Source organism: Pseudoliparis swirei, chromosome 21 (assembly GCF_029220125.1).
Source record: "Pseudoliparis swirei isolate HS2019 ecotype Mariana Trench chromosome 21, NWPU_hadal_v1, whole genome shotgun sequence".
In the NCBI taxonomy this organism is placed as follows: Eukaryota; Metazoa; Chordata; class Actinopteri; order Perciformes; family Liparidae; genus Pseudoliparis; species Pseudoliparis swirei.
Genome location: NC_079408.1, coordinates 2,660,820 through 2,684,532, shown reverse-complemented (window position 1 = coordinate 2,684,532; position 23,713 = coordinate 2,660,820). Strand labels below are relative to the sequence as shown.

Genomic DNA, 23,713 nt, shown 5'->3' with positions numbered 1-23,713 from the left:
ATATTAGATCATTAATATATATATATATATACATGGATATATATATTAATTAGATCATAGTATATTTAATATATTAATAAGGAGGAAAATAAATAAACAGAAAAATATACATACAATATATCAATTTTGTCGATATATACAAATATTAATATAGTGTTATCCTTCATGCGATGCCAGTATAATACCACACGGTGGCAGTCGACCTCCTCCTGCGTGAAGCTGACATTTACTGACTCCGTGGCTCCTCCCCTGAAGGAGGCACAGCTCGTCACACTCCTCGTTTGCTCAACACTTTTTGATGTGTGTGTGTGTCGCCGCTGCTACACACTCCCACAGCTCGTGTTTGTGTAGTTTGTTCTTCTTATTTTCCTCCAACAAAACGCACCCGGATACACTTACTAACTTCTTCCGTCGAAATTAAACCCCCTAATTTATTTTTGGGAGTTTATTTGTGTGTGTGCGTGTGTGTGTGTGTGTGTGTTCCTCGAAGAGGAGGTATAAAGAAAAGCAAGAAGAAGAAAACACAAACCTGGAGGAGGAGCAGGGCGTTCACACTTCGAAGTAGCCATGGAAGTTCCTGGTATGCAGGTGAGCAGAAAGAAAGGTTGTCGGGTCTGTTTCTGTCGTCGTTAATGAGCAAACGGAACCAGTTTATCATAGGGGGGGGGGGGTGTTGTGCAACCGCAGGCCGCTTCCGACTCACAAAGTACCACCTCGTCTCCGCTGCTGCTGGGTCTGAGGCTCCAGGCTGTAGGAAAGGGCTTTAAGAAGCTCCTGATGTCACATGTGGCCCTCACACGAAGTTTATAGTGTACTAATACTCCTAAAGTTACTTTAAATGAAACTAGAATACTACAAAGCTGAGTATATAGTGTACTAATACTCCTAAAGTTACTTTAAATGAGACTAGAATACTCACAACTGAGTTTATAGTGTACTAATACTCCTAAAGTTACTTTAAATGAGACTAAAATACTCACAACTAAGTTTATAGTGTACTAATACTCCTAAAGTTACTTTAAATAAGACTAAAATACTCACAACTAAGTTTATAGTGTACTAATACTCCTAAAGTTACTTTTAATGTGACTATAATACTACAAAACTGAGTTTATAGTGTACGAATACTCCTAAAGTTACTTTAAATGAGACTAGAATACTAAAAATAATATATATATTATACTGGAGTAATGGTGTACTAATACTCCTGAAGTTACTTCAAATGTGGTTTATAGTGACATTACAGTGTGTATATCTCTTTAGATGTCTCTGTAATACTCCTAAAGTTACTTCAAATGTGTTTTAGGACTCCAAACTTGGTTTATAGAGACATTACAGTGTTTATATTTCTTTAAATGTCTCTATAATACTCTTAAAGTTACTTTAAATGTGTTTTTAGTCCTCCAAACTGAGTTCATGGTGACATAATAGTGGAAATAATCTCCCTACATTTGGTGATTTATGACATTGTGAGCTTGTCTTGGTCGTCCATGTTGACTTCATGGTGTTTATATTTCTTTAGATGTCTCTATAATACTCTTAAAGTTGACTTGAAATGTGTTTTTTGTACTCTAAACTGGGTTTATAGTGACATTATGATGATTATATCTCTTAATACTCTTAAAGCTACTTTAAATGTGTTTTTAGTACTCTAAACTGTGTTTTTAGAAACATTACAGTGTGTATATCTCTTTAAATGTCTTTATAATACTCTTAAAGTTGACTTCATGGTGTGTATATCTCTTTAAATGTCTCTATAATACTCTTAAAGTTGACTTCATGGTGTGTATATCTCTTTAAATGTCTCTATAATACTCTTAAAGTTGACTTCATGGTGTGTGTATATCTCTTTAAATGTCTATAATACCCTTAAAGTTGACTTCATGGTGTGTATATCTCTTTAAATGTCTCTATAATACTCTTAAAGTTGACTTCATGGTGTGTATATCTCTTTAAATGTCTCTATTATACTCTTAAAGTTGACTTCATGGTGTGTATATCTCTTTAAATGTCTCTATAATACCCTTAAAGTTGACTTCATGGTGTGTATATCTCTTTAAATGTCTCTATAATACTCTTAAAGTTGACTTCATGGTGTGTATATCTCTTTAAATGTCTCTATAATACTCTTAAAGTTGACTTCATGGTGTGTATATCTCTTTAAATGTCTTTATAATACTCTTAAAGTTGACTTCATGGTGTTTATATCTCTTTAAATGTCTCTATAATACTCTTAAAGTTGACTTCATGGTGTTTATATCTCTTTAAATGTCTCTATAATACTCTTAAAGTTGACTTCATGGTGTTTATATCTCTTTAAATGTCTCTATAATACCCTTAAAGTTGACTTCATGGTGTGTATATCTCTTTAAATGTCTCTTCATGGTGTGTATATCTCTTTAAATGTCTCTATAATACTCTTAAAGTTGACTTCATGGTGTTTATATCTCTTTAAATGTCTCTATAATACCCTTAAAGTTGACTTCATGGTGTGTATATCTCTTTAAATGTCTCTTCATGGTGTGTATATCTCTTTAAATGTCTCTATAATACTCTTAAAGTTGACTTCATGGTGTTTATATCTCTTTAGATGTCTCTATAATACCCTTAAAGTTGACTTCATGGTGTTTATATATCTTTAGATGTCTCTATAATACTCTTAAAATTGACTTCATGGTGTTTATATCTCTTTAGATGTCTCTATAATACTCTTAAAGTTGACTTCATGGTGTTTATATCTCTTTAGATGTCTCTATAATACTCTTAAAGTTGACTTCATGGTGTTTATATCTCTTTAGATGTCTCTATAATACTCTTAAAATTGACTTCATGGTGTTTATATCTCTTTAGATGTCTCTATAATACCCTTAAAGTTGACTTCATGGTGTGTATATCTCTTTAAATGTCTCTATAATACTCTTAAAGTTGACTTCATGCTGTTTATATCTCTTTAGATGTCTCTATAATACTCTTAAAGTTGACTTCAGGGTGTTTATATCTCTTTAAATATTAATATCCTTGCTTCACCTCGTGTGTGGAGCCTCACGCTGACCCCTCGTGGCCTCTCTTGTCAATGTTTGGGTCCTTTTTGTTTAAACCATGACAGGAATGCGTCTCCGTGATCCGGTGACGTTCCCTCTGTGACTCGTGTGTCTGAGGGATTGTTCCAGGTGTATTTATAGCTCGCTATCTTTTATCTGCTTTTCGTAATCTCGCCGCCCTCAGACGACACGCCGTGGTTCTCCTCCGGTGTTCCCGTATTGTCGTGCCGTGTGTTTTCCGCCACCTCGACGAGGCGTGCCGCCCGTCGGCCCGGCCTCCTCTCAGGTGTGTGTGTCGTTACCTGAGGGACCGGCTGCTGCCGCCGGCTCCGTCGTCCCAGGTGGGCGAGTCATGGTGTCGAAGGCTCGTTAGACACACACACACCTGACACCACGGCAGCAGCGCACCAAGGCGGACGGAAATACATACATATATATATATATGTGTATATATATATATATACACATATATGTGTATATATATATATATATATGTGTGTGTGTATACAGGACTGTCTCAGAAAATTAGAATATTGTGATAAAGTTCTTTATTTTCTGTAATGCAATTAAAAAAACAAAAATGTCATGCATTCTGGATTCATTACAAATCAACTGAAATATTGCAAGCCTTTTATTCTTTTAATATTGCTGATTATGGCTTACAGCTTAAGAAAACTCAAATATCCTATCTCTAAATATTAGAATATCATGAAAAGTATACTAGTAGGGTATTAAACAAATCACTTGAATCGTCTAATTAACTCGAAACACCTGGAAACACATTTTCAAATGTTTGATTTTGTTTTGCTGTTATAAATCTTTTTTTTTACTTGGTCTGAGGAAATATTCAAATTTTATGAGATAGGATTTTAGAGTTTTCTTAAGCTGTAAGCCATAATCAGCAATATTAAAAGAATAAAAGGCTTGCAATATTTCAGTTGATTTGTAATGAATCCAGAATGCATGACATTTTTGTTTTTTAAATTGCATTACAGAAAATAAAGAACTTTATCACAATATTCTAATTTTCTGAGACAGTCCTGTATATGTATATGTACATTTATTTTTATATATTTATTTTTACATATTTATTTTTACATATATATATATAAAATATATTTATTCATATATATTTATTTATATATATATACTTTTATATATATTTGTTTATATATTTACTTGTGTTTATATATATTTATTTTTACTTATTTATATATATATATAACGTTTTATATATAACATTTTATATATATATATAATTTATATTTACTTTTATTTATATTGATGCATATATATATTCATTTTTCCATGTTTATATATCTATATATCTATATATATATAACAAAGTCGATATATACATATACGGATATGTATATATATACGGAAAATAAATATATATATATATATTGGAAGACCAATGATGCATCGTGGGTTGCGTAATAACGACTGTTTGAATCGACTACGTGACGGTTGCACTGATGAAGTCTGAGCGTAGCGCCTATTGTTCTTCTATTGTTTATTATCGATATTATGATTGTCGTGAAAATGTCATCCAAACGAGCTAATGGGGCTAATGGTCAACGCTTAAAATGCGTCGCACCTGGTCGGCGTGGCTGTGTGACCTCTGATGGGCGTTCGCCTCGTGTGTGTGTAGTGTGTGTGTGTAGTGTGTGTAGTTTTGAAACAACACAAGATGGTTGGGTCAATTTGCCGGTTTTAACTTCCTCGTCTTTCTCTGATGTAATTTCAAAAGCTGTGCCTTCATCATGACTCATGCTGTTTCCAGAGTTTCACAATCCTGTGATTGTGTGATGCCGTAACATCGGACGCCTCGGGCTTCGGCCTTTTCGTAGGAGTTCGTTCAGGGTTTCGAGAGGAGAGTTAAAGGTGGGCCGCCGAGCTGGAAACGCAGACCACCGGCGCCAGAACAAGTCCTCGGTGTCGGGATGTGAAGACGGTCCTCTGCGGGGTTTAAAGAAATGGTGAAGCTTTTGTCGCTCAGCATTTCACGACCGCATTTGGGAGATTGTCGCTTCAAAGCTCGCGTAGAACTCAACGTCTACGGCGGCCCGGAGAAATGAAGTAGATTCCCAAACGTTGCCGATGGAAGCGTTTAAAATATGAGGATTTTCAGTTTTCGGAGTCCTAGATCGGATCGGCAAAAACATTTGATTCTTTTTAGAGATTCCAGATCATCATTTGTTTTTTTACCGCCGATGCCAATTGCCGACAAGTGATGGATGGCGGCGTCTGTTGGTTGGTCGGTTACCACTTTGGTCCCGCATTTAATTTCTCAACACAAACAGACAAAGTCCCCAGAGGACGGATCTTTGGTTTGAGCCTTTTGAAAAAAACTTTTTGTCAATGTCTATATATATTTCTTTTTTAAAACATATTTACATATACACTACCATTCAAAAGTTTGGGGTCACTTAGAAATGTCTTTATTTTTCAAAGAAAAGCACTGTTTTTTCAATAAAGATAACATTAATCAAAAATACACACTATACATTGTTAATGTGGTAAATGACTATTCTAGGTGGAAACGTCTGGTTTCTAATGAAATATCTCCAGAGGTGTATAGAGGCCCATTTCCATCAACTATCACTCCAGTGTTCTAATGGTACATTGTGTTTGCTAATCGCCTTAGAAGACTAATATCTGATTAGAAAACCCTTGAAAACCCTTGTGCAATAATGTTAGCACAGCTGAAAACAGTTATGCTGGTGATATAAGCTATACAACTGGCCTTCCTTTGAGCTTGAAGTTTGAAGAACAAAATGAATACTTCAAATATTAATCATTATTTCTAACCTTGTCAATGTCTTGACTATATTTTCTATTCAATTTTCAATTCATTTGATAAATAAAAGTGAGTTTTCATGGAAGACACGAAATTGTCTGGATGACCCCAAACTTTTGAACGGTAGTGTATATATTAAATTTTATATATATATATATTTATTTGTATATGTTTACTTCTATATATTTATCCCTATATATATTAATTTATATATATCTATATACGGAATATATATATTTATATTTACATATATATGTTGAATTATATATATATATTTATTTGTATACGTTTACTTTTATATATTAATATTTATTCCTAGATATATTAACATATATATATCTACGGAATATTTATATTCATTTATATATATATATCAACTTATAGATATGTATATATTTATTTTTACATATATACATATATTTAATTATATATATATATATTTAATTATATATATATTTGTGTATGTTTACTTTTATATATTTATATTTATTCATATATATATATACCATGTAAATATATATATATACGTAATATATATATATATATTCGAAGACCGATGATGCCTCATTTTGAGGTGGACATTTTGTGGTTATGCTGAGGTCGTCGTTTATTTGTGTACGCTCTTTCCCTCCAACGAGACGTTCTTCCGGGCGACCATCGCAGCGTGACCTCTGACCTTTAGGTCACGTTGTCGTCACCGACGCTCGTCTGACGTCGTGATGACGGCTCCTCGGTCAGGCGCGTATAAACATGTTTTTATTGTTATTGCCGCTTATCGACAAAGTGCTTTTCGCCCCGATGGTCCTAAATGCTATTCTTCTTCTTCATCTTCATCATCAGCGTAGCTCGGCGTTTAAACACAAATCTGGTTTGTTTACATTTTCCCGCCCCACGGCTCGCTCCCATTGGTCGGCGTCTGGTAAACATGTCGCTTTACACGTCTGTCGAGTCGGATCGGTGGCGGCGGATTGAGACGCGCGGTCGCCTCCATGTTTGAGTTTGTCGGCTCATTAACCCCGTTAAATGATCTTAGCTTCGCTTCAGATTCCAGAGGAAAGGATTCGTCTTGCAGTCGAGTTCTGATTATTAAGTCTTGATTTCCAAGGACAGCTTCATTCCAGCGTCTTTATTGCTGTCTTTATTCTACTCGTGATAATAAATCAATAATTTGGTGCTTTTGTTTTTCAGCCAATTACATTTTTTTAGGATTTATTTCCAGTTTCTATATAATTATAATTGACAGAATATTCAACAAACGACAAATACACACTCGGGACATTTGGGATATTCAGGTGGCCGATAGATCGGTACTTTTAAAAATATATTTCTTACACCGTTGTGTCAAAACTAGCTATTTCAAGTTGAATTGTTATTTTTTGTTAAATTTTTTTTTTAATACTTGATATTTTATTTTTTTATTTTCATAGAAATACAACTTTCAAAAGTAAAATTGCATAATAATAATAACAAATATTGTTTACCATTTTTAGAGATGTTTTGAGGCTTTTTACCTTCGCATTGAAAATGCGGAAGAATGTTTTGATCGCCATTTATTTATTTATTTGTATGAGTGTTACTCTCATAACTCAAAAAGTATTAAACCGAATTGCATGAAATTTGGTGGGATGATTGGTTATTATCCGGGGACCATTTGATTAGATTTTGGGATTGATCGGGTCAAGGTCATGAAAAGGTCAAAATCTTCTTTTTACCATAGTGCGGTCAATTTCTATCCAATTGGCAACTAATGCCAACATGTTCATAATTCAATGCCCAACCTTGTGATATGCGAAGGTATGCGCTCTACCGAGTGCCCGTTCTAGTTAGAGATGTTCTGAGGCTTTTTTTGCTCTGTTATATCTTTCTTTGATAATGTATTTGACCAACTTGTGGAAACGCTGGAGTCTGTTCATCCAGCGTGAGACCCAGTGTCCTCAGTGTCCCCACGTGTCCTCAGTGTCCTCACGTGTCCTCAGTGTCCTCACGTGTCCTCAGTGTCCTCACGTGTCCTCACGTGTACTCAGTGTCCTCACGTGTCCTCAGTGTCCTACGTGTCTTCAGTGTCTTCAGTGTCCTCACGTGTCCTCACGTGTACTCAGTGTCCTCAGTGTCCTACGTGTCCTCACGTGTCCTCAGTGTCCTCACGTGTCACCGCGTTATTTACATCCTCTGCTCCTGCAGTCCAAGCTTCACCGATTTGTTGTGGCGTGGCCGTTGACCTCAGGCGAGCCCGGCCTGGCGTCCCGGTTGCTGTGAGGAGCTCAGAATTTAATGTTTTTCACAGAATCTCGTGAAAGCAAACGGTTCGTTAAACGAGAGGCGGAGAAGAAACTGTAAGATATTTGTTTTTGTCACACGTGGTGTGTTCAAGGAACGTCAGAAAGATGAAAATCTGACTTTTTTTAACAGCTTCTTACACAAAAACGGGGTAGTTTTGGTGATTGATTTGAAGAAAACGTGTAATTATAACCTCCAGACAAAAAAATTAGACGTTGAGGTTTAGTGTTCAATGCTAATGCTAAGCTAAGCTAGCTGTCGCTTCACATCAGAATTGTTCTCATCAAACTCAAATCAGGAATTCCTTCTGACGTTTGAGAGCTTCGGCTTTTCTCAGGATCGTGAACAAAACAAACGACTTTCTTTCTCTCGCTCTGTGTCTCTCTCTCTCTCTCGCTCTGTGTCTCTCTCTCGCTCTGTCTCTCTCTCTCTCTCTGTATCTCTGTCTCACTCTGTGTCTCTCTCTCTCTCTCTCACTCTGTCTCTCTCTCTCTCTCTCTCTCGCTCTGTGTCTCTCACTCTCTCGCTCTGTGTGTCTCTCTCTCTCTCTCTCTCTCTCTCTCTCTCTCTGTGTGTCTCTCTCTCTCGCTCTGTGTCTCTCTCTCTCGCTCTGTGTCTCTCTCTCTCTCACTCTGTGTCTCTCGCTCTCTCTCTCGCTCTCTCTCTCGCTCTGTGTGTCTCTCTCTCTCTCACTCTGTCTCTCTCTCTCGCTCTGTGTGTCTCTCTCGCTCTCTCACTCTGTCTCTCTCTCTCTCTCACTCTGTGTGTCTCTCTCGCTCTGTGTCTCTCTCTCTCTCACTTTGTGTCTCTCGCTCTCTCTCTCGCTCTGTGTCTCTCTCTGTCTCTCTCTCTCTCTCTCGCTCTGTGTCTCACTCTCTCTCGCTCTGTCTCTCTCTCTCTCACTCTGTGTCTCTCGCTCTCTCTCTCGCTCTGTGTCTCTCTCTCTCTCTCTCGCTCTCTCTCTCTCACTCTGTCTCTCGCTCTCTGTCTCTCTCTGTCTCTCTCTCTCTCTCTCTCTCGCTCTCTCTCTCTCTCCCCCGCTCTCTCTCTCTCTCGCTCTCCCCCTCTCTCACTCCCCCCCCCTCTCTCTCTCTCTCGCTCTGTCTCTCCCTCTCTCTCTCTCTCTCTCAGTTAATCGCACACAGAGTTTCCACGGCCGTGTCCAAGTGTTCCTGAATGCAGCTGAATGTTTGCATGTTGCCTTCACTGACCTCTAAAAACGCGGCGCTGCTTCTCTGTTTTCTTTCTCAGTAGTTTTAACCTGAAGCTGTTTCATGTCAACATGCTAGCTTTCTATGTCCACCACGCGTGATGCTACGTTAGCTACACCTGGCGGTCTGTCGCCATGGAGACGGCTCAGCTCGCCGTCCATCTGTCTCTGATGTGGTTGTCACCATAAAAACAGGAACAACAATCCCCGTTTCCTTTTGTACTCGGCACGGCGAGTTTATTTATGACGCACATTTCTGCAAAAAGACAATTCAAAGCACATAAAACACTTAAGACCCCGAGACAATAGAATATAAAAACAAGCTTTAATAGAAAGAAGTTATTTAATGAAAGGCAGCGGCGAATGGAAACGCCTCGTGTTCCACGCCATGCGTGTAGCCGTGGTGTCGTCGGCCGTGTTGTGTGTTGTGTTGTCGTTGTCGTCAGGCTGCTGGTTAGTTATCGTCTCACTGGGAGATATTTAAACTTCCTCTCTGGGAAGAGTTACGGCTCAGATGCTCCAGACGCTCCCTTTGACTTTGTGGTTAAAGATTAACGCAAAACAAGCTTTCCATTGGGGGGGTTCTGTTTGCGTTGGGTTGATTCTCATTGAACGCCCTTTGATTCAAACCCCCACCGGGCGCCAGGCGGCGCTTCACTCGTTCATTTTGTGGTTGTTTCTTTACGGTTTCTGACAGATTATTTCTGGCCCGTAACGATTGAGCGAGTGTTGAATGTTTAACTTCCGTCGGCGTTGTTTGTCCACCGGGCCGAAAGGTCAAAGAGTAACGGCTTTACACGAGAGAGAGAGAGGCCTCGTGTGTGGAGACTCTTTACTCCTCAAATAGATAGACTTCTATACAACCAGAGGAATCACCCTGGTGGTCAGGAGAGAGAATGCAGCTTTAACACATGAAGCATAGACTTCTATACAACCAGAGGAGTCACCCTGGTGGTCAGGAGAGAGAATGCAGCTTTAACACATGAAGCATAGACTTCTATACAACCAGAGGAGTCGCCTCCTGGTGGTCAGGAGAGAGAATGCAGCTCTAACACATGAAGCGTAGACTTCTATACAACCAGAGGAGTCGCCTCCTGGTGGTCAGGAGAGAGAATGCAGCTCTAACACATGAAGCGTAGACTTCTATACAACCAGAGGAGTCACCCTGGTGGTCAGGAGAGAGAATGCAGCTTTAACACATGAAGCATAGACTTCTATACAACCAGAGGAGTCACCCTGGTGGTCAGGAGAGAGAATGCAGCTTTAACACATGAAGCGTAGACTTCTATACAACCAGAGGAGTCGCCCCCTGGTGGTCAGGAGAGAGAATGCAGCTTTAACACATGAAGCATAGACTTCTATACAACCAGAGGAGTCACCCTGGTGGTCAGGAGAGAGAATGCAGCTTTAACACAGGAAGCGTAGACTTCTATATAACCAGAGGAGTCGCCCCCTGGTGGTCAGGAGAGAGAATGCAGCTTTATATCCTATAGTTGCTGATTTTAATATAAAGTTTTAGATAATTTGTCCTCTTCATTGTCGTCTTTTTGTTACACAAACAGAATCATTGTGATGTGTGAAGCTCGTGTTTCTATGTGTGTTTAGTAAACTTATGGTTTAGATACTTTGCACAAATAAATGACATTTCAGTGTTTCCTTTTATTTACGATGAACAGAAAAACAATGTAATTACAGAACAAATGTGTTTTGTGTGTGTACTAATTGCCCTTTGGATGAGAGTAGTCTACTCCCCGACTTTAGTTATCAAGAAGACATCATAATGGATCTCTAAGCGGCCGATTAGTCGACTGCCTCGTGGCCTCGAGGCGCGGCCACGCGTATGGACCTCCTCGTGTTGATGTGTGAAGACGAGCTGAACGACCGACGTGGAAACCCAAACTAACAAACCCAACGTTCCCTCTGTCTACGCTCCACAAGACGCTTTAATTCAGACTTTATTTCTGTTTAGTAAATGTTCAGTTAAACCGACTCAGTTCGATCTCTGTGGAGCGAAACCGTCTTTTATATTTCATTCCTCTCTCATCCTCTGCTTCGCTCCACGTCGAGCTAAAAGTATCAGCAGACAGTCACCGCTGTGTTTGCTGACTGGGTGTGGCAACTCTGTGGCCTGTGTGTGTGTGTGTGTGTGTGTGTGTTTCTTTTTTTAGTTCAGAGGGAGGAAACTCAACCAGCATCATGAATATCATGTGGGTGTGTTTTATTAAGTCCTCATCCGAGCAGTACTTGAGTTTAAGTGTGTGTGTGTGTGTGTGTGTGTGTGTGTGTGTGTGTGTGACAACTCACGGTTACAGATGGAATCAACAGGGAAAAAGAGGAGGAAATATAGTGTTTAGTGTTTAGAGATGTGGAGACAGATTGTTTGTGTTATTTCTATTTTTTAAAGCAGTGACCTCCCGTCACTTTTTACAGTGTACAGAACTCACCACGTCATAGTGCAGAATAACGCGGTTATAATGACATACATCATTAAACAATGTAATATTTATGATTCAACAATGGAGAAACAAGGGATTCTTTAATGTTTATATTGAGCTATTTGCATTGTTTCCGCTTCTCTGCGCGCGCAGCAGCAGCAGCAGCCTGAAGTTCAGTCGAAGGTTTTGCTGAATTGTTGTCACGTGACCGTGGGGCTCACGCGACTCGACCCTGGCTTCCTAGTTGCTCCGAAGACTTCAAAATTATTTGTTTTTTACAGAATCCGGTTAAAGCAAAACGTTTTATTTACTGCGAGATTTTAAACGAGACGCGCCGAATAAAATGTCACTTTTCATTTTACAGCTTTGTTTTTGTTTTTTTCTTCGTCGCACGTGATGTGTTCAAGGACCGTCGGAAACCTGCAACTCTTAAGATAATGAGCGTTTTGAGACCTTCTGGAAGTCGCTTTTTTAAATTGTATTTTTATGATCTTGACGAAAATATTAATATTTCTTATTTTTTAAGCTGACATGTGACGGAATATGTTTTTGATTTAAAGTGTAGGAAACGTAAAGTTTTTATAACCAAAGCGATATAGTTTATGAAATGAATGTAAGTCAGTGGAATGCATGTGCGCGTGTGTTTGTGTGTCTGTGAGAAAATGAGAGTAAATGTCGCCGGGAAAGTGATGAAAACACAACTTTAAATATATTTTCGTCTCCTCTCTTCTTTTCTTCTCTGTTCATCTCTTCCTCTCCTTGCCTCCTCTTCCTCCTCAGAGTTCTCAGATTGATCCTGAGGAGTTGTTCACTAAGTTGGATCGTATTGGAAAAGGATCCTTTGGAGAAGTGAGTCTTATTTATTTATTTAATTTGAATTTTTAATTTTTAAATGTATTTCTTAATTTACTGTATTTCTTAAATATTTATATCTTTATTACCCCCCCCCCCCCCCCCCAGGTGTTTAAAGGTATAGATAACCGTACCCAGAGCGTGGTGGCCATTAAGACCATCGACCTGGAGGAGGCGGAGGACGAGATAGAAGATATCCAGCAGGAGATCACGGTGCTGAGTCAGTGTGACAGCCCGTACATCACCAAGTACTTTGGCTCCTACCTCAAGGTACAAGTACACGATATGATACCACCTACATGTACTACAACGTACAAGTACTACCGCGTACACATACTCTTCTACTGCGCTGTAGAAGTACTCTGTTACAAGTCAAAGTACACTTTTTATATATATATATATATTTTTGAATTTATATTTATATTTATTTTTGTAGATATATTTATATCTATTTTTTCATTTATATGTATTTTTTAAATATATATATATTTATTTTTGTATATTTATTTGTATATATGTATTTTTATATATATATATATAAATATATATATATATTATTAAAACTGGATCATAGTAGTTGCAGATTTTAAATTACTTTCAGGATCAATAAAGTTTTTTTGAAGATATTATAGTTTGAAGTATAAAGTGGCAAGAAAAGTATAAGTACCTCCAAGTAGTAAGGTGTGATTATTGATTACCTCTAATACTGTGTCCTCCTCTCAGGGCAGTAAGCTCTGGATCATCATGGAGTACCTGGGTGGAGGGTCCGCGCTGGACTTGGTGAGTGGTATTGATCCAGTTCAGTACAATAAAGGACCTGAAGAATAATAATAATAATAATAATGTGTGTAGCTGCGGGCGGGTCCCTTTGACGAGTCCCAGATCGCCACCATGCTGAAGGAGATCCTGAAGGGTCTGGACTACCTTCACTCTGAGAAGAAGATCCACCGAGACATTAAAGGTACAGTACGCCTTATTATATACCTTCGACTTTTACTCTTTTATTATAAATATACCATTTATTTTTTATAAATTTGTATTATTATTATAATAATATTTTGATGTCAGTATTCTTTATTTGACAATTATTAATTTTATAAATATGTCAATATAATAATTTAGATTAATGTATATTGTTAGTATATATATATAATATTAATAATAAATGAATAGTATCTTTTCCTTTTTTTCTAAAAAAATTAAATACGTTTTGAAGTTTTTTTTCCCCTTTTTTACACAGAAAAAAAGGGGGAACAATTAATAATAAGAGTAACATAAGAACTCAAATATGAATAAAATATAAAAAAATAAAACTGATGAAGCAGAGATTAGTGTTTATATCGTATAATAAAGGTAGATTTTATAGATATAGCATAAGGGAAATAAAAGTAATATAATATATTACAGCAATATAGCTAAGATTTAGGGCTGTCAGCGTTAACGCGTTAATCTATGCGATTAATTTGGCCGCGTGAACGCACTAAAATATTTTAACGCAATTAACGCAACTTTGTTTACTTCCGGTGTTCGTTGAAGTTTTTACACTCAAACCGAGTGTCAAGCCGCGGCAGTACGGTTTAACACTGTTTCCGTTTTTAAAACAATTATTTCTCCGCGAAAATACGGAGCAGAAATCAGTTTAAACTCGTGGATGAATCAGTCGGGTTTCCTCCTGCTCCTCCTTCCTCCCGTCTCCCCCTCTGATACACAGAGGAACGGAGGGGCGACGTGTCGGGTGACGCGGCGCGGAAAGAACTCGTCACACGAAACCTTCAACGTGATTGGTCAATCCGTTTGTCTGTCAACATTTTGGGAAAGAAACAACCAATGAACACTCAGTAAATCACAAAGGACCTCCCACCTCACGGGTGAGGCTCATTAGCAGCCTGTCAGTCAGAGAGCAGAGAACACGGCACCAGGACAACTGAGCCTCATTGAATAGAGCTGAGATTGTTCTGGAATGTTTGATGTAGAACACGTGGGGGTGTGTCATATGCAAACGCCTTTAAAAGGTGAATTTACATGTTTTTGTAAAATGTATAAAATGCCCCCAGCCTCCAGAGGGTGAACAGGACATATGTGAATGTCAGTCAGTTACCAAGGCCACTGGTTCTGCTGTTAAGTGGTAAAGATGACAGGACCAATGGGGTCTCAATATACTTCTTTTTTTTACTAATCTGATGTTTCACTGAAGAAACAATCCACGATATTAAATACCTCGCTGGCACTTTATAGGTAGGAGCCTCTTTGAAAACACAGCTCTGTGTGAAGTTTGGTCTTTAAAAAGAATGAAGTTTTAACTTTTAATCGCGATTAATGAATTTCAAAATGTGCGATTAATTAGTTAATTTTTTTTAATCGATTGACAGCCCTACTAAGAATATAATATATACAATAAAATAAGGTTAACTATGGATGTATTACAGTAGAATAGATACTGGTCTAAATGTTTGTATCTGTTTATTACAAACAAACAGAATAATCACTAATAATTAGCCCCTACATACTAAGGCCTGTATATAACTACTTGTAAATACCCTGCAGCCGCCAACGTGCTGCTGTCGGAGCACGGCCAGGTGAAGCTGGCGGACTTCGGCGTGGCCGGCCAGCTGACGGACACGCAGATCAAGAGGGAGACCTTCGTGGGAACGCCCTTCTGGATGGCGCCCGAGGTCATCCAGCAGTCCGCCTACGACTCCAAGGTGAGACGCTAAGCCCCGCCCCTAATATATATATATATATATATATAATTACTTATATATTTTCATAAATAATTTGTGTATATATATCATTTATATATATATTATTATTTTTATATATATATTATTTATATATGTATTTATCTATTTTTTATATATTTATACAATATTATATATTTTTGTATATATTATTATTTGTATATGTATTTATCTATTTTTTATATATGTATATTATTATTTACATATGTATTATTTATATATTTTATTTATTAAATGTATATATTTATTTATTAAATGTATTTATATATATATATTATTTTATATATATATACTATTTTATATATATATATATGTTGCAGCTATTAAAACATTTTTTTAATCTATATTATTATTTTCCTTTTATGTATCAGTTGATTTCATCGAGTATTAAAGTCACTAAAGCTGCAATGGGCTAACATTTTTTTTTTTTATTGTGTTCTAAAAAAGGGAAAGACATCCCGTTAACCATTATGACCTCCCACTCTTCTTTTCTGGTTAATTTGCGTCACACTTCCAGGTCGTTAAACGGCCTCCAGCCGCACGTCTTTATCTCCTCAGTCCTCGCCTCCTGCTTTGCGTGCGGCCCGATGTTCGGCTTCCAGCTCCTTTGCATTGTTTCCACAAGAGTTTTAAAATTTGCATCCAGTATAAACTCCCAGGAGTGGACCTTTAAAGTAAATACACCTGCCTGTATCCCTCCTGGTGTTTCCCTTGCCTCCGGGGGGGGGGGATTCCCTCGCCTGCACCTGCTGCCATAGACACACAAAGGTACTCTCATCAAGAGGCTGATGTGAAACGGTCTTTTCATGGCGTTGCGTAACGATCTCTCTTTGTCTGGCCGCTACCTGTTTGACCTCAGGTGTGCTCTCTGTGGGCGGAGTCACGGCTTTGTGCTTCTAAAAGGACACTATATATATATATATATATATGTATGTTAACATGCATTGGTGTGTATGTGTGTATTGTCTCTGTACCAATGTGAGTCTCCTAACCTATATATATATATATATATCTGTGTGTGTATATATCGATGTATATATATATCTGTGTGTATATATCGATGTATATATATATTGTGTGTGTATATATATATATGTGTGTGTATATATCGAGTCCTCTTTTTATCAACATTTTGACATAAAAACTTAAGTTGCAGACACAATATACACGTGTGTGTGTATGTATATATATTTATATATATGTGGATATATAAGTGTGTATATATATTTGTTTGTGTGTGTATATATATATATATGTGTATTATATATACACATTTGTGTGTGTATATATATATGTGTGTGTATATATATAGGTATATACACATATATTCATATGTGTGTATATGTATGTGTTTATATTCCGATTAAGTGGTTTACTGGTTTTGACAAAAATGGAAACAATTGCTCAAAACGAATATTTTATTTTACTTCCTGCTCTTATTTTGTAGTAGTTGCCTCTGTGTTCTCCCCGTTGGAGGCGTCTCGTCTCTGAAGTCGTGTTTCACTCTGAAACGGGAAGGAAGACAAAGACCGACTTGTTGAGACGCTTACGCAAGTTAGGATGTTTAAAAACACACAACTTCACACTTAAAGGGACAGTGGCCCGTTAACAGCTTGTGACAGTTGATGGGGGGGGGGCATATGTTCAGTGTGTAACAGTCATGGAGACGATGAGCATCCTGCTGTAATGTGTGTGTGTTTACATGAGTGTGTGTGTGTGTTGACATATGGCTAGTGGGTGTCGCGGCTTCAAACCTCACAACTTTTAACCGTGTGTTTGTTTATCATTTGGAGTAAACTTCATCCTGTAACAACAGCATGTAAATTTAATTATTGGTCAAGCAAAATGGAAACTTGTCTTTCATATCACCATAAACTAAATATCTTTGGGGTTGAATGGTTGTTGTTTACGTCAGTTGGCGGTTTACGACAGTTAGCAATATTACGTCAGTTGGCGGTTTACGACAGTTGCTGGTTTACGACAGTTGGGTTTCCGACAGTTGGCGGTTTCTGACGGTTGCTGGTTTACGACAGTTAGCAATATTACGACAGTTAGAAATATTACGACAGTTGCTGGTTTACGACAGTTAGCAATATTCCGTCAGAAAGCAATCTTACGACATTTAGCAATATTACGACAGTTGCTGGTTTACGACAGTTAGCAATATTCCGTCAGAAAGCAATCTTACGACAGTTGCTGGTTTATGACAGTTAGCAATATTACGACAGTTGGCGGTTTACCTCAGTTGGGGGTTTACGTCAGTTGCTGGTTTACGACAGTTAGCAATATTACGACAGTTGGCAGTTTACGTCAGTTGACCATTTACAGCTTTTGGAAACCAAAACATGACTCCCATCCTTTTTCAAAGAGGTCTCATGTTCAAAGAAAGGTTGAGAGGTTGATTTCCACCTGTAAATAAGTGTGTGTGTGTGTGATTGCGTGTTAATTGTGTCTCTCCAGGCCGATATCTGGTCGCTGGGCATCACGGCCATCGAGCTCGCCAAAGGGGAACCCCCGAACTCGGACATGCATCCCATGCGAGTTCTGTTCCACATCCCCAAGTCTCCTCCCCCGACGCTGAGCGGAGAGTTCTCCAAGAGCTTCAAGGAGTTCACCGAGGCGTGCCTCAACAAGGACCCGACCTTCGTAAGACACGAAAACAACCTCGCTGAGAGGACTCCATTGCTTCACATCTCTTCATTGTATTTATATATATACATTTATTTCATTTTATTTATATACATGTACTTTTATTTATTTTATTTTATTTATTATATTTTATTTCTTTTATTTCTTGTATTTTTTTCTCCATTTTATTTATATAAATATAATATTTTCCCCTCCTTAAATCAATATTGTGACACTTTTTCAAGCAAAGTAAATCTACTTTATTCGTCATTATTTTTCGCATTTTTACGTCTTTTTCTGCAGTTTTTTTACGTAAAATAATCTACGTTTCCCCTTCTCATGTTTCAGATCCACCAGAAATACATTTCACCTCCAAGTTTCTCACATAAATAACTTCTTCATTTCCCAAATGATCACAGAAGAATGACTTATAAAGAAAACAAATCTTCTGACCCGTTAATCTCGGGACCCTTTTAGAGGGGCCCGACCCTTATGTTGAGAACCACTAGACTCAACTTAAAGTAGTTAACAACCAGCTGGAGCAATGCAATAATGATTCAAAATATAATCTGTACTTTTTTAGTAAATTTAGCTGATAATACTTCTTCTACTTTGATGGTTTTACTGCGTTCTGCCGCCTCCTGGTGGACAGAAAGCGCAACTCCTCTAAAACGTGACCCACAAGAGAAACAGAGGAGACGACCAGTCATTTATTTTGTCTCCCTCCTCCTCTGTCCTCCTTCCTCCTCCTCTGTCCTCCTCTGTCCTCCTCCGTCTTCCTCCCTCCTCCTCCGTCTTCCTCCCTCCTCCTCTGTCCTCCTCCTCTGTCCTCCTCCGTCTTCCTCCCTCCTCCTCCGTCCTCCTCCCTCCTCCTCTGTCCTCCTCCCCTCCATCCTCCTCCCTCCTCCTCTGTCCTCCTCCCTCCTCCATCTTCCTCCCTCCTCCTCCGTCTTCCTCCCTCCTCCTCTGTCCTCCTCCATCTTCCTCCCTCCTCCTCCGTCTTCCTCCCTCCTCCTCTGTCCTCCTCCCTCCTCCATCTTCCTCCCTCCTCCTCTGTCCTCTGTCCTCCTCCCTCCTCCGTCTTCCTCTGTCCTCCTCCCTCCTCTGTCCTCCTCCCTCCTCCTCTGTCCTCCTCCCTCCTCCCTCCTCCTCTGTCCTCCTCTGTCCTCCTCCCTCCTCCTCTGTCCTCCTCCCTCCTCCTCTGTCCTCCTCCCTCCTCCGTCTTCCTCCCTCCTCCTCTGTCCTCCTCCCTCCTCCTCTGTCCTCCTCTGTCCTCCTCCCTCCTCCATCTTCCTTCCTCCTCCCTCCTCCTCTGTCCTCCTCCCTCCTCCTCTGTCCTCCTCCTCTGTCTTCCTCCCTCCTCCATCTTCCTTCCTCCTCCCTCCTCCTCCCTCCTCCTCCGTCTTCCTCCCTCCTCCTCTATCCTCCTCCTCTGTCCTCCTCCCTCCTCCTCTGTCCTCCTCCATCTTCCTCCCTCCTCCTCTGTCCTCCTCCTCTGTCCTCCCTCCTCCTCCTCTATCCTCCTCCCTCCTCCTCTGTCCTCCTCCGTCTTCCTCCCTCCTCCGTCTTCCTCCCTCCTCTGTCCTCCTCCCTCCTCCCTCCTCCTCTGCCCTCCTCCTCTGTCCTCCCTCCTCCTCCCTCCTCCTCTGTCCTCCCTCCTCCTCCTCTGTCCTCCTCCCTCCTCCTCTGTCCTCCTCTGTCCTCCTCCCTCCTCCTCTGTCCTCCTCTGTCCTCCTCCCTCCTCCTCTGTCCTCCTCCGTCTTCCTCCCTCCTCTGTCCTCCTCCCTCCTCCCTCCTCCTCTGTCCTCCTCCCTCCTCCTCTGTCCTCCCTCCCCCCCCCTCCTCCTCTGTCCTCCCTCCTCCTCTGTCCTCCTCCCTCCTCCGTCTTCCTCCCTCCTCCTCTGTCCTCCTCCGTCCTCCTCTGTCCTCCTCCCTCCTCCTCTGTCCTCCTCTGTCCTCCTCCGTCTTCCTCCCTCCTCTGTCCTCCTCCCTCCTCTGTCCTCCTCCCTCCTCCTCCCTCCTCCTCCCTCCTCCTCCCTCCTCTGTCCTCCTCCCTCCTCCTCTATCCTCCTCCCTCCTCCTCTATCCTCCTCTGTCCTCCTTCCTCCTCCGTCCTCCTCCCTCCTCCTCTGTCCCCGCAGCGTCCCACAGCCAAAGAGCTCCTCAAACACAAGTTCATCGTGAAGCACTGCAAGAAGACGTCCTACCTCAGCGAGTTGATCGACAGGTACAGGCGCAGGAAGGAGGAGGGGCATAGCGGCAGCAGCTCCGACGACTCGGACAGGTAAGTTCAGCCCCGGGGAGCTCGGGTGTGATCCACGTCTGCGTGTGCAGTGGTGCTAAGTGAGTGTGTGTTTGTGTGTTTTATTAATGTGTGTGTGTTAGTGAGTCCAGTAATAAGGAGAACAGCGACTCACCTGAGTGGTCTTTCACCGTCCGTAAGAAGAAGCCGGCGGAAGGAAGGAAAGTCCTCAATGGAACGGTCAGTACCGTGTGTGTGTGTGTGTGTGTGTTGTGTGTTTTTAAAAACATTTTAGGACTCACCTTGTCCCCTCTTCACCTGCTCAGGGTCAGGATCAGCTGAGTAAATCTGCCAGTCTGACCACGGTCATCTCTCCCATCTTCACCGAGGTTAGCGCACACACAGACACACACACACACACACAGACACACAGACGTACACACACAGACGCACACACAGACACACACACAGACACACACACAGACGTACACACACAGACGCACACACAGACACACACAGACGTACACACACAGACGTACACACACAGACGCACACACAGACAAACACACACAGACGTACACACACAGACGCACACACAGACACACACACACACAGACGTACACACACAGACACACACTAAGTCGTTTTCAATCATTCAAATTCGTCCCATTCGGCCCTGTAGGACCCAGTCGCCATAGTGCTCAATGGCGCCCCCTGGTGATGAAGATGAGAATGCATCCATCCAAACAAAACAACAAACCCAAAAATATATCAAATTGTCTCAAAACTAAACTATAGCAGTTGAATGAGTTTATTAAATAACCGTCAGAATGAACTCGATGGGTTCAACTCTCCTACGCAGGGAAAAGAAAAAGAGAAGTTTCATTCCTTTTCTTAAATATTAGATTTCTTATTTGACGTGACGGGTGGAAAACCAGGAAGTGCACACGCAAGAATGACGGATGGCGACTTTCGTGAAATACTTTCAGCTCAAATTAGTTTGACGATAATGTTTATTAATACATAATAATTATTACTAAAAAAATCCACCTTGTTTGTTGCACTTAAAGGAATATTTCTACTTTTTTTTAATTATAATTAATTATTATTTCTACATTTTACGGGACGATTGAAAGCGCTCTCACGTTTCACTTCTTTTTTTAAAAAATGTAAAAGCTGCAGCAGATTAGCTTAGCGTAGTATTAAGATCCAATCTTTAGTCTAATTAATATTTAAAAGGAGAGTTCTCGCTCTTGTTGCAGTTGAAGCAGCAGCACAAGGAGCACTCTGAGCAGCGATTGGCCATCGAGGAGCTCGAACGCAACATCCGATTGGCCGAGGAGGTGTGTCCAGGCATCACGGACAGGATGGTCACACACATCCTCGCCAGGTACCGACCCGCGTTTCCTTCTGTCTGGAACCTTTTTAATCCTCATTACAGCCACTTGTATATAAATATATATGTATTTATTTCCCCCTCAGATTCACGACCAACTGAGGGCTCAGATTGTTTTTGGGGTGACGAGAGACTGTGACTGTGTCACGCTGCTGGACCATGCAGAGGAGATTTGCTGTGCGATGTCTCCTCGCTGTACACACACACACACACACACACACACACTACTAATGTAATATATACACTAGATATTATAAATATATATATATTCACAGCTGCAGTTTGAAGACCTTTTTTTAAATTCGCAGATTTTCTTTTTTTTTCTAATCAAGTGGTTTAAAAATACATAGAAAACAATCTTGAAGTTTAAAGTCTGACTTGCAGCAAATTGAAGTCAGACTTAAAATGGTTCAACACGACCGTCGCGGGCCTTGATTATTTATGCCGCCATTTTCAAAAAACAAAGTACACAGAAACATACACAGATGAATATATAGCAGGAGGGTTTTCGTTCGTTAGCAGTGGTTTGTTGTTGTTGGCTTTCTATATGTTTATATGTTGTCCAGTAGCACTTGAGACAGATTATATGCCAATATTACATATTTTTTGTTGTCTTTATTAATGCTTAAAATTCCCATATCCCAGAATTCAGTTGTGTTTATTTTTAGGGTTTAATGCTTCTTTTTTATTTTTATGTGTCACCCAGGTTGATCTCTACTGATTTGTGTTTTGCTTATTTTGAACATCCAAGGTGGAAACTCACCTGAGGAACCTGAACCTGTTGCCACAAAATCCATTTCAAGAATTCAGACCCATTCCTGGGCGCTACCAGCTGGCTAGTAGCGTGCTAACTCTTTCTAAAAGAGCTAAATTCATCTTTATAAATATGTTTTAGATGCTCAGGTTTGTTAATTAAACTGCAAAAAAATCCACTTATAAAAATACAAACACATTTTAAACTCATTTTTGCGGGCTTTCAGGCTAGCTAGGTAGCGAATAGCTTGCTAACGAGTAAGCTAGCTATCTAGCTAACTGTAACTAGCTAAATTCATCTTTATAAATATGTTTAGGATGCTCAAGTTTGTTAATTAATCTACGAAAAACAACAATTTAGGAAAATACAGATGCATTTTAAACTCATTTTGTAGCTTCCAGGTTAGCAGCTTGCTAACAAGTAAGTTAGCTTGCTCGCTAACTGTTGTTTCTAAATTAATGAGCTAAAATTCATCTTTATAAATATGTTCAAGATGCTCAAGTTTAAACTGTAAAAACAACCATCTATAAAAATAAAGATGCATTTTGAACAGTTTTTTTGGGAGCATCTAGACTAGCTAGGAAGCTAGTAGCGTGCTAACAAGTAACCTCGTAGCTTGCTAGCTAACAGTTGTTTCCAAGTTTTATGAAGCTATTTCAGATAAAGTGCCAACTTAAAATGTTCAAAAGTACATAAATGAATAAAAGGTTTCATTTGTAAACGTTGGTGGAGATTAAATTATGGGATGTTCAGAAAGTGTCTGAATAAGATTTCAGTGGAAATTAAAGGAAAAGGAATATTTTCAAGGATCTGCAGTCGGACACGCCCACTGCGCCGGAAGAGACGGCTTCCTGTTTCTAGACGCGTCGAGTTTGGGGAAAACATCGAAAATTAAAAGTTTATGAACAAAACGTCACCACCTTGTTTCTAATAGGATATTAATATGATCGTTTGTACCAAAGACACTATAACACTTGGTCATTGTATATTTTTGTCTTTATATATCATAAGGGATGTGAACATGTTTGTTGAGGGGAAATGAAAGATGTAAGATTTACATAAGTGTACTCTTCTTTTCTTTTTTTTTGTAGCGGGACTTAGAGTTTATGAATAAATATTTAAGTTTGATTGAGAAACACGTTTCCAATTGTTGTTTTTTTACTTGAATGACATTTTTCGTCTTTGTCAATTTGAGACATTTTGCTTTATTCTAGTCGATATAACTTTTTGCTTGTTTGTGATATTTTAGTTTTTCTTTAAGATATGATCTGATAAATGTTAGAGAACAAGCCAGATTAGTTTATTGAGTTAGTCGTGTTGCGTTCTATTAATATGAC

General features: G+C 39.5%; 1 protein-coding gene across 1 annotated transcript; it reads left to right on the top strand.

Annotated features, from left to right (window-relative positions):
* Positions 1–301: 301 nt before the first annotated feature.
* Positions 302–23,512, top strand: stk26 (serine/threonine protein kinase 26). Its single transcript, XM_056442779.1, has 12 exons — positions 302–588; positions 12,547–12,615; positions 12,727–12,888; positions 13,342–13,398; positions 13,471–13,579; positions 15,163–15,320; positions 17,817–18,002; positions 20,126–20,268; positions 20,370–20,466; positions 20,553–20,615; positions 21,489–21,616; positions 21,709–23,512. Exons 1-12 carry the CDS (start codon positions 568–570, stop codon positions 21,722–21,724), a joined length of 1,209 nt encoding a protein of 402 aa, XP_056298754.1. The 5' UTR covers positions 302–567; the 3' UTR covers positions 21,725–23,512.
* Positions 23,513–23,713: the final 201 nt, after the last annotated feature.